Raw genomic sequence first — 11457 nt, forward strand, 5'->3', positions numbered from 1 at the left:
TACATTTAAATTTTTATAGGTTTTCATCATCATTTGATGTATTTGCACTCATTGTCTACTTTTAATGTTCATTTTAAATGTGTGGTTTCCTTTCTTGTTCACATATATACATTTTATTTTTAGCTTTGCTTTAAAGTTCTTGTTTTGTGATTTGTACATTTGTGGGTTAAAATAAAGTTGAACTGAAGGTCGTCTCTTTTTTTAAACATGTTTGAGGGAAATATTCCTGAGATCCAATAGTTTTGTGTCTTTTTATGATTTTCAGCTGAGTTAACAGTCATTAAAGTGAAAACAGGATTTCATGATGAAGCTGGCACCGTTTTTTTTTTTTTTTTTTTAAATCTTCAACGCTCTGCTGGTCTCGCACGACACTGCCCGCAGTCACACGATCCTCTCCTCCGGAGAGGAGGAGGCTCATCCTCCCAGCTCCAGCTGAGCTTGTCACTCACAGAGGCCGTTCCAAGACTCCAGCCGCGCGTAATCATGAAGGTCCGACCCGCGCAGACAGGCGGACAGAGACGGGTCTGCGACGAACGGTGGAAGCGATTTTAAAAAACATTTTACGTGTAAAAAAAATAATAATCATTTTTAAATAGCTTCAGAATTTTTTAAAAACATTTTTTGTATAAAAACAAAATATTATTTTATTTAAAAATCGCTTCCAGCGTCCGTCCCAGACTGTCCAGTCCGCCTGACTGCGGGCGGGATCGGGATTCAGCCTTCATGATTACGCGCGGCCGGGGTCTGGCAACATCCATCTGTGAGTCCCCATCTCCAGCTTCGCAGTGACCTGCGGAGCTCTGAGCACACAAGGCTGGTATCCAGAACCCGAGCCTCTGAGTCGGCACATCGAAGGATCTTCCGCGGTGACCAGCTGAACTTGGAGCCGGGGAGATGACGCCTTGCCCGGCCTGGCGCGCCGAGGCTCCGGAGGGAGGATCGGGTACACCAGCAGAGCTCGATCCAGCTTGCTCTGAATTATGTTGTCGGCCACCAAGCACAAAAAATGCCAGCACATCAACATTAGACCAAGATGTTGTCAGTATTGTTTTTAAAATCTTTAAAATAAGTCCAGCCGCGGCTCCAGTCCGAGAAATTGCAAATGGCGGATTATTGTTTTGAAACGTTTCTGAAGGATCCAGTGACTCCGCCCCCGACCAATCAGTGACCGACAGTGTACTGACGTCACGTTTTTGTACCTCTTCGTACCGGTTAGAACCACAGAGCCAAGGGTACTGAAAATAGTAACAGGTGCTAAGTACCGGTACTAATGGAAAAGCCTCAGAACCAGGCCAAGTAGGGTCGAGTCGGCCCGTACCGGTACTAATGGAAAAGGGGCAATAGAGAAGCTTCAGAGTTCTCTCAGGGATGAGATGTGACGAGTAGAGTTCTGAAGGAGTTCAGAATTCTTGCAATCCAGGATGCAGAGACGATTTTGGGAATTATAACTTCTGTTTGGATAACCTCGCATGACTCCTAAAAGTATTTTAGCTGTTCTCAACGGAGACGCTGAAAGAGTCAAAAGAAGGACTTCACGCCGACCTGACCTATCATCAACCAGGTAAAAGTTCTATTTCGACCAAGCGTACCGTGACCAAGCTGAGATCTGAAGGAGCGTGCACGTTTCTGGTCAAACAGATAAATTCCCTCACACATCTCTCTGTAAGATAAATCTCCATTTTCCATCTTAAACTCTCCTTTCTCCTAAAATCATTACAGATATTTTAGAAATGTCTGAAGCAAAGTTCTCAATCACCGCCGTGTGATTGATGTCTGCTGTTCTGCTGAAAGTGAGGACAATCGCCGTATTGTTCCAACTTCCTGTGAAACTAGCCATGTTATTGTTTTCATATTTTGCCAAATTAATGTAAATGTTTGATGTTAAACTTTGATTCTGCAAATAAATGACCGCATTCATTTTGATGGGTCAAAGATAAATAACGTCTCTCGTTACATTTCTGTTAAATTCAATGCACGACATTTACACAGTCAGAAAAATGAAGAACTCGTGAAATGTATGAATATATCCTGCATATGTCATACTACACCCTTTTAGAGGATGTGGTCGGCCATATTAGACCATCAGGTTCTCCTCGTGACCTTGTCCCCCCTCGTCTTTTAAAAGAGGTGTTTTCCAGCATCAGGCAGGTGATTCTTGCTGTTATCAATAGCAGTCTGTCCTCAGGTGTTGTCCCAAAACGTTTTAAACATGCTGTGGTGCAGCCCCTGCTTAAAAAGCCTAGCCTAGACCAAACTGTCTTGGCTAATTTTAGGCCCATCTCCAAGCTGCCTTTTATTTAAAAAATTTTTAGAAAAAATTGTATATTCACAAGTCAAATGTTTTCTGGATGAGCACAATATCCTGGAGGTTTTTCAGTCTGGCTTCAAAACTCGCCACAGCACAGAATCAGCTCTAGTCAGAGTTTTTAATGATATTTTTATGGCTAATGATTCTGCTGAACATGTGGTTCTTGTCCTGCTCGACCTAACAGCTGCCTTTGATACCGTGGACCACAACATTTTAATATCACGCTTACAGCACCAAGTGGGTATTTGTGGTACTGCACTGAGCTGGTTTAGGTCCTATCTGGCAGACAGAACCATGTCTGTCAACATAGCTGGGTCTGAATCCTCCACTGCTCCTCTGTGTTTTGGGGTTCCACAGGGCTCTATTTTAGGTCCCCTGCTTTTCTCCCTTTACCTGCTTCCATTGGGATTGTAGTGAACTAAGCCTGATCTCAAAACTTGACCTTAGGATCATATGGTCAGAAACTGTCATTTCATTGATTTGCATCCAGGAATACAGGTTGACCCATCCTGAGACTTTCTTTCTTGAATTAATCAAGTGGAAAAAGACTATTCTCTATGATCATTACTATTTTACAAATGTTTTGATAATCAAATTGTGTTAGTTCAAACAATGTTTACATGTTGAAGTGAACTACTCATTTTTATTTACTTAAAACAGTAATAATGATTTTTAATCCTCATTCAAAGAAGAAATCAGGTTACTGATGCATTGTCTGATTTTTCTGTCTTCAATGAGCAAAGTTTGTAAGTGTGTTAAAGTTCAAGCTTCGGTCAACTGAAAGTTTACTGAAAAGAAATGTCATGTTTAACTTTTACAGCAAGATACTAGGAGTAGTGACTCCATGAAGTCTGGTTTCTTCGTAATATCTTTCTGTCTGTTCTTAAACAATCTTAATCTTTTCCTTGACTTTTCATAACACCTTACACCACAAAACACACCTCTGTTTGGGTCCATCGACCAATCAGAAGCTCTCAAATGAACCGGAAGTAGAGCCCATTTAAATGTTGGCACTTCCTAGTTCAACGAGAAGAGTTCAGCTCGAGGTTCAGTCTTGAATCGTGCCAGTCTTGAAGATGGAGTAGCGGTTCAGAGAGTAGCAGTTCCAGAGAGTTTGCAGTTCTAGAATGCAGAATGCTGGAATGCAGCTGCTCAGTAAGCTGCCACTAAACCACAAGAGGAGATTCTGGGGATTATGAAAGTCTGTTTTGGATGTCTAACACCACGACTCCCGAGGTCTTTAGCTGTTCTTACGGAGACGCTGAACAGTGGCTCGAAGTGGGACTTCACGCCGGAACTGATCTATCTTCAGAAAAGGTAAAAGTCGACCTTCACCAAAGTGTACTGTTGGGACAAGCTGATTTCCAAAGGAGCGTGCATGTTCTGGTTAAAACAGACAAATTCCCTCACACATCTCTCTCAGATAAACTTCATCTTTTCATCTTTAAATTCTTCTATCCGCTAAAAATCATTACAGATATTTTTAGAAATGTCTGAAGCAAAGTTTTCAAATCACCGCCGTGTGATTTGACGTCTGTTCTGCTGAAAGTGAGGAAAACAATCGCCGTATTGTTCTCACTCCTGTTGTAAAGCTGATTAATTATGTAGTTATTTTCCAATTCTTGCCAATTAATGTAAATGTGTGATGTGTTAAACTTGATTCTGGTAATAAATGACCCACTCGTTTGGTGAGTCAAAGATAATTAATGTCTCACGTCCACATTTTATTAAATTCAATGCACGTATGTTATACAGTCCAGAAAAATGAAAGAACCCGTTTAATTGATGAATATATCTCAGGATATGTCATATTACAGGATCAATCCTTAGAAAGCATGGGATCTTTTTTCATTGTTACGCTGACGATAGTCAGATCTATATGCCACTAAAAAAGAAAGATGCCCCCTCAATTAGGCCACTTCTGTTGTGTCTTGAAGACATCAAAGCCTGGATGTCTTTAAACTTCTTAAATTTCAATGATAAGAAAACAGAAGTGATGGTGTTTGGTCCTAGTGGCTCTTGTGAACCTTGCCCTGTTGATCTGGGCCCTCTGGCACCACATGTACAGAAAACTGTTTCTAACTTGGGTTTTAAAATGGACAGTGATTTTAAATTAGAGTCCCAGATTGGAGCGGTGGTCAAGACCAGTTTTTATCACCTCAGACAGCTGGCTAAGGTAAAGACCATCCTTACAAAACAACAGCTGGAAACAGTAATCCATGCCTTCGTCACCTCTCGGCTGGATTACTGTAACGCTCTTTACCTTGGAGTCAGCCAGTCCTCCCTCAGACGTCTCCAGTTGGTCCAGAACGTTGCTGCTCGGCTTCTAACTGGAGTTCAAAAAAGGGAGCACATCACCCCCACTCTGGCTTCACTCCACTGGCTGCCTGTTCATTTTAGAGTTCATTTTAAAATTATTTTATTTGTTTTTAAAAGTTTAAATGGTCTTGCTCCATCCTACCTCTCTGAGCTGCTTCACCCATACTCTCCTGCTCGGTGCCTCAGATCAGCTGATCAGCTGCTCCTGGAGGTGCCGAGGTCTAAGCGGAGGCTCAGAGGGGACAGAGCTTTTTCTGTTGCTGCTCCAAGACTGGAACGATCTCCCTCTTCCCATCAGACAAGCCCCTTCACTGTCCAGTTTTAAAACTCTTTTAAAAACACATTTTTACTCCCTGGCTTTTAGCACACACTGAATTTTGATCAGCACTGTTTTTATTATTTTTATTGATCTTAATGTTTTAACAACTGTTTTTATGTGTTTAAATGTTCTTGATTTTATGTGTACAGCACTTTGTGGCAGCTGTGGTTGTTTTAAAGGGCTTTATAAATAAAGTATTATTATTATTATTATTATTGCTGAGCCAAAACATTCTGTCATGAATATTTCTGCATCTGTTGGTGATTCTTTGGTGTATAGAGTTATATTGCATTCTTCCACGTTTGTTGTATCATTGGTTATTTTAACACTCTCAGCTTTGTGCGGACAGTCTTTAACCCAGTGAAAAGTACTTAGGCACACTGCACATTTTGATCGCCGCCCATACTTATCCAACGGGTTTGTACCGGGCTGTGGAGTGCTGAACTGTGGAGTTTTCTGATGAGTATTTTGCCGCCAGGACTTGCCCTTTTGCCACCGTTGCTCTGTTACAAACACAGACTCTTGGTTAATATTTTCTGCTGTCGCACTCTTTTTTTTTTTTTTTTTTTTGCCAAATATTCTCTTCAAAGCAGACTTCATTGAAGCAAAAGTTATATCTGAACATGCCGTTAGAGCCAACTGTCTGTCCGTCATATCCAAACAAGCAGTGGCCAAAACAGCGTCGAGTAGCTCCATGTTGTATTTTTTCATGCGCGAGTAATGCTACTCGAAATCAATAATATAGTCTGCCATCGACATGTTTGCTTCTTTAATGACCCGGTCAAAATCTGAGTACGCTTCATAGACCCTGTCCTTTTCCTCTTTTAGGAACAAATCATCTAGTTTAGCTAACAATGTGGTCATTCCAGTGTCTTTATTTAGATAATCTACCGGAATTTCCATCGCCGTGTCTCGCGCCCTTCCAGACAGCGCCAGGGCGACAACAAGCGCTTGCTTTTTCTTCTCCAAATCTGTAACTCTCGTCCAAATGTTGACTTCATTCTTCCAACTTTCATAAGGCTTTCCTTCTTCAAACGTTGGTGGAACTCTGTAGTTGCTAACCATCCTCTGCTACCAATGTTGGTCAATAAAAATAACTTTTCCTTTTGGATCCAATAGAACTTTATTCCACCAAGTTCATCACAGCTCAACAACACTGACACCACCGAAGAAGAGTGTAAACCACATTCCCTTGTGCTACTGGCATGACAGTGCCCCCTAGCGGATTGGCATGCAAACTAAACCAAACAAAGGAGTAACATGGACTTCCCTGCTCAAGCTGCTGCCCCCCGCGACCCGACTCCAGAACAAGCAGAAGATAATGGATGGATGAATACCTCACTCATTCAATTCAATTCAATTCAAAAATACTTTATTAATCCCAAAGGGAAATTATTTGTTATAGATAGATCTCATAGATGTTGGTGAAGATTCTCAGTCATCCAGGACATGATGAATTCAAAAAACGTTCAATACAAAAACAACTGGACTTTATTTGTAACAGAAGACATTTCGCTCCTCATCCGAGGAGCTTTCTGAATTCAATGAGCAGAGAGTGAGAGATTCAGGTTATAAGGCTGAGTGAGATGAGACACACACACATATGTAGATTTGACAAGTCACACCTCAACACCGTAACAGTAGGGGTTTCTTAAGGTCTTTGTTACTCTAATTCACAGATGAGACCCCTCTGTTCCCATCAAGTGTGAAAACCCGCTGGGAATCTGTTTTAAAGTTGCATTATAGGCTTTTGAAAGTGGAAATCTGAGGCCTCCTCCTCTGTTAAGAGACGGCTTTTCCCTTTTTACATACATTGCTTCCTTCACCCCCCTCTCAAACCATCTGTGTTCTCGATCCAAAATGTGCCCTTTTTGGTCCTCAAAAGAGTGTCCCTTATCTGTGAGGTGGAGGTGAACAGCTGATTCTTGTCCAGAGGAGGTGGCTCTCCTGTGTTGAGCCATGCGTCTGTGAAGAGGCTGTTTAGTTTCTCCAATGTAGAGGTCTGGACAGTCCCCGCTGCACTGGACCGCATACACTACACCACTCTGTTTGTGTATGGGTGTTCTGTCTTTAGGGTGGACCAGCCTCTGTCTGAGAGTCCTGCTGGGTTTGAAATGTACTGGGATGTTGTGTTTGTTGAAGATCCTTCTGAATTTCTCTGATACTCCAGCAACATAAGGGATGACAATGTTTTTACGTCTGTTCTCCTTTTTCTGTTTATTAGTGTGTTTTCTAGATTTCCTCGCTGACTTGACAAAAGCCCAGTTAGGATATCCACATGTTAGAAGAGCTTCTTGAATGTGTTTCTGTTCCTTTTCCTTCCCTTCTGTCTTCGTGGGGACGCATTCGGCCCGATGTTGTAAAGTTCTGATGACAGAGAGTTTGTGTTCCAGTGGATGGTGGGAGTCAAACAGAAGATACTGGTCTGTGTGGGTTGGTTTTCTGTAAACTTCAATGTTAAGGCTGTCCTCTCTTTCCATCTGAACCAAACAGTCCAAAAAAGGCAGCTTGTTGTCATTTGCGTCCTCTCTGGTGAACTTGATGTTGTTATCGACCGAGTTAATGTGTCTGGTGAACACTTCTATTTCCATGGCTTGGATTTTGACCCAGTAATCCACATATCAGAACCAATAGCTTGGCGTTGTTCCCTCATAGGAGTGTAGGGCTCTCTGTTCCACTTCCTCCATGTAGAGATTGGCAACAATGGGTGACACTGGAGATCCCATGGCACAGCCGTGCTTCTGTCTGTAAAAACTGTCATTGAACTTGAAATAAGTGGTGGAGAGGCAGAGATCCAACAGGGTGCAGATCTGGTCTGGGGTGAAGTTGGTCTTGTTGATTAAGTCCTTGTCTTGTAGAAGTTGTTTTCTGATGGTTTCTACTGCTTCAGAGATGGGTATGCAAGTGAAAAGAGAAGTCACATCATACGATACAAGGGTTTCTCCTGGGGTTAGTTTCAAGTGTTGAACTTTGTTAGCAAAATCAATGGAGTTCTTTATGTGATGAGGTATGTTTCCAACAAGAGGAGCTGAAATACCAGCCAGATGAGAGCCATTGAAGATAGAGGGGTCTCATCTGTGAATTAGAGTAACAAAGACCTTTAGAAACCCCTACTGTTAAGGTGTTCAGGTGTGACTTGTCAAATCTACATATGTGTGTGTGTCTTATGTGTGTATGTCTTATCTCACTCAGCCTTATAACCTGAATCTCTCACTTACTGCTCATTGAATTGAGAAAGCTACTTGGATGAGGAGCGAAACGTTTTCTGTTACAAATAAAGTCCAGTTGTTTTTGTAGAAAGAGGAATACAGATAAACTCTGTTGAGCTCCAGTGAAGACACCAATCCTGCGAAAAGCACCACTGTGCCCAAGAGACATCCTGTGCCAGCAAGTTGCGCTCAGCTGACTGCTGAGGCTGGAGGTAGTGGAGTGTTTTCAAAGTTTTGAAGAGAGCCGGACCTTCAGAATACCGGCAAAGAACCATACAATGGCTCAGAACGAATCCAAATAGTCCAGTGGAATCTGGATGAAAAAGTTCAGATGAGCTCCGTGGAAGACACCGAACCTCCGAACAACGTTGTCCCGCCCAAGAAGCCACCTAAGCCAACAAGCAGCGCTCGGATTGACTGCTGACCGCTGGGGATAGAAGTAGTCCTGGTCCAAATCCCTGGTTAGTTCCGTACGGCTCTCTGCAGCCAGTGACCAGCAAAGACACTTTGAAGAAGGTCCAAACTTGTAATCAGGTTCAGATCAAGTAATTTTGTTGTTATGAGGGAGCAGAGATGCTGTCGACCGTAATGGTAGCAGGAAGTGTGACTTCGAAGTGTTAACTTTGAAAGTTTGTGAGCTGAGACAAATAATATTTGTAAAATTATGTCTGTTCGTTCAGAATGAATTAATATTATTTTAAACATCAAAAAAAAAGTCGGGTCTTCTGGATGTTCAAAAACCCCAAAAAATGTAGAAATGTTTCGTCTTTCATCTGAAAGACTTCTTCAGTCTCTTTCGGATGAAAGACGAAACGTTTCTACATTTTTTTGTTTTTTTAACGTCCAGAGGACCCGATTTAACTTTTTTTTTTTTCTACCTGGATTATAGAGCATGCATCAGATTATTTTAAACAGTTTCAACATCAAAACACTATATTGTTTCTCAAGGTGAGGTGATCTCTTTCTGAGGTGAGATGTTCTCCTGCAGAAGTAATTCAGCTTTATTATCAGTTTAATTGATTTAAAAAAATGATCGACTCAAGTCAGGCAGAGTAGATGGGACGAGTGGAAACGGAGTTTAAACTGTACCTCCTTTCTGAAAAAGGCTTATTAACTCAAAGAACGAAATGATCACTTGCACCAACAGTTGTTTTATTTTACAGGAAGACAACATGGCTTTTGGAAAACCTACAAAGTAAGCAAATAACAAAAATGAAGGGATTTTTAACAGTTTCATGCTAAAGGGAAATGATTGGAACCAGATCTGTATACTTTCTGTCTCCTCAGATACTGGATGCTGGATGTGAGCAAGGTGTACAGTAATGGCTGTAACGCCTGGGACCGAGCAGTGCACGACGCCTCAGAGGAGTACAAACACAGGATGGTAACTACAAGACTTCATATTCACTTTATACAGAATATTAACCACTGGAGTAATTTGTCTTTTTTTCTCCCAAAGCATAACCTGTGCTGTGACAACTGTCACTCACATGTTGCCATGGCGCTGAATCTGATGCAGTATGAAAACAGCACCTCATGGAACATGGTCAACCTCTGCCTCCTCGCTTTCATCCACGGAAAATATGTCAGGTAAGACGACACAGCCTGTGCAGTGTGCCTGTAGGTTCAGTCAATCATTGTACTCACACTTAGTCTATTAAAACAACTTACAGTTGTAATGTGTTACAAAACTGGGACTTATTCACACTCTTCCACATCAGCACAAGAAAGTGTTAAAGTTTGTGTGCTGCATGAAACATTGCCAGATTATAGCCTGCACTCTAATGACGCTTTGCTACTGTCTCAACTCTCATAAACTGTGCATGACATGGCACCGGTACCCACCCCCACTAGTCTCAGTTTATGCGACCACCTTGTTTGCTGTTCTAAGCGGGCTGCTCCGAGGGGCCAATTTTGATGTAAGCAGGCAACAACCAATGCTTGGCAAGCAGAGCTGCATCACTGGATGACTCGCCCAGCTAAACTGCAAACTACATCTGAACGTCCACTTCCTCATCATGTTGACGGACAGCGCCTCAAGAAATTAGCACATTTACAGATATGGTAAATATCGGAGATGATGGCACAAAATGACTACACACGGACTTATAAGCAACGCCGAGATAAGCTAATGAAATTCAAGTCAGATTATAGGGTGATTAAGGACCACAATGAGCGGAGTGGCATGAACACAAAGAGACCAGTAGCGATCCCGCCCACTTTGCATTGACGATCCCGCCCACATAGCGAGGAAACAGGTCAGCCTCCACTGTCGTGTAGAAGAACCGAGAAGAGGAAAGCTGAGTAGAGCCGCACTTACCAATGGCAAAGTGGCATAAGATGATTTTATTGCCTTTGTTTTGGTAAAGCCAAGGAGAATAAATATCCTGATGCATGCTCAATAATCCAGATCGAAAAATCTTTAGTTATATATATAAATAAATATATATATTTATCCACATGCATCACGGTGGCGCAACTGGTAGAGCTGCTGCCTCTCAGTGAGCAGGTCCCTGGTTCAAATCCCAGTCCAGGGGCCTTTCTGGGTGGAGTTAGCATGTTCTCTCTGTGCATGTGTGAGTTTTTGCCGGGTACTCCGGTTTCCTCCCACAGACCAAAAACATGCATGTTAGACTAGACTGATTGGTAACTAAATTGTCCCTAGGTGTGAGTGAGAGAGTGAAAGGTTGTTTGTCTCGTTTGTCTCTATGTGTCCCTGTGATGGACTTGCGACCCGTCCAGGGTGTACCCCGCCCCTCGCACAGTGATTGCTGGACATGGGCACCGGCGACCCCCATGACCCAAAATGGAAGAAGTGTGTAAAAAATAATGGATGGATGGATATTTATCCACAGAGTTACCATACCATACCACTTTATTTATAAAGCACTTAAAACAGCTACAAGGCCAACCAAAGTGCTGTACAGACAAAACAACAGGTAACACACAAAGCAAAATACAAAATGAGGTAAATCAGAATATAGACATAAAAACGATGCAGATAATGATGACAAACCACTGTGAAGCATACGGGATCAAAACACAGAACATCTTGTGTTGAAAGCTATTGAATAGTAGTGAGTTTTTAAACGGGACTTGAAAACCGAGAGGGAGGGGGCCTGTCTGACAAGCAGAGGTAACTCGTTCCAGAGTCTTGGTCCTGCTACAGAGAAGGTCCTGTCACCTCTGCGCTTAAGACGAGTTCCTGGAACTGTGAGGAGCAACTGGTCCGCTGACCTCAGGGAGCGTGGTGGGACATACGGTTGTAGCAGATCAGAGAGATGGGGGGGGGGGGGGGGGGG

General features: G+C 42.4%; 1 protein-coding gene across 1 annotated transcript in view; it reads left to right on the top strand.

Moving 5' to 3' along the window:
- The window catches only part of tmem222b (transmembrane protein 222b), a 27682-nt gene that overhangs the window by 8906 nt on the left and 7319 nt on the right, over positions 1 to 11457 (top strand). Inside the window, exons 3-5 of the mRNA XM_037692813.1 lie at positions 9319 to 9350; positions 9443 to 9539; positions 9615 to 9745. Coding sequence (XP_037548741.1) covers positions 9319 to 9350; positions 9443 to 9539; positions 9615 to 9745 — 260 coding nt within the window. The remainder of the gene's footprint in view (positions 1 to 9318; positions 9351 to 9442; positions 9540 to 9614; positions 9746 to 11457) is intronic.

The sequence above is a fragment of the Nematolebias whitei genome, chromosome 19 (genome assembly GCF_014905685.2).
Source record: "Nematolebias whitei isolate Nwh7 chromosome 19, NemWhi1, whole genome shotgun sequence".
In the NCBI taxonomy this organism is placed as follows: Eukaryota; Metazoa; Chordata; class Actinopteri; order Cyprinodontiformes; family Rivulidae; genus Nematolebias; species Nematolebias whitei.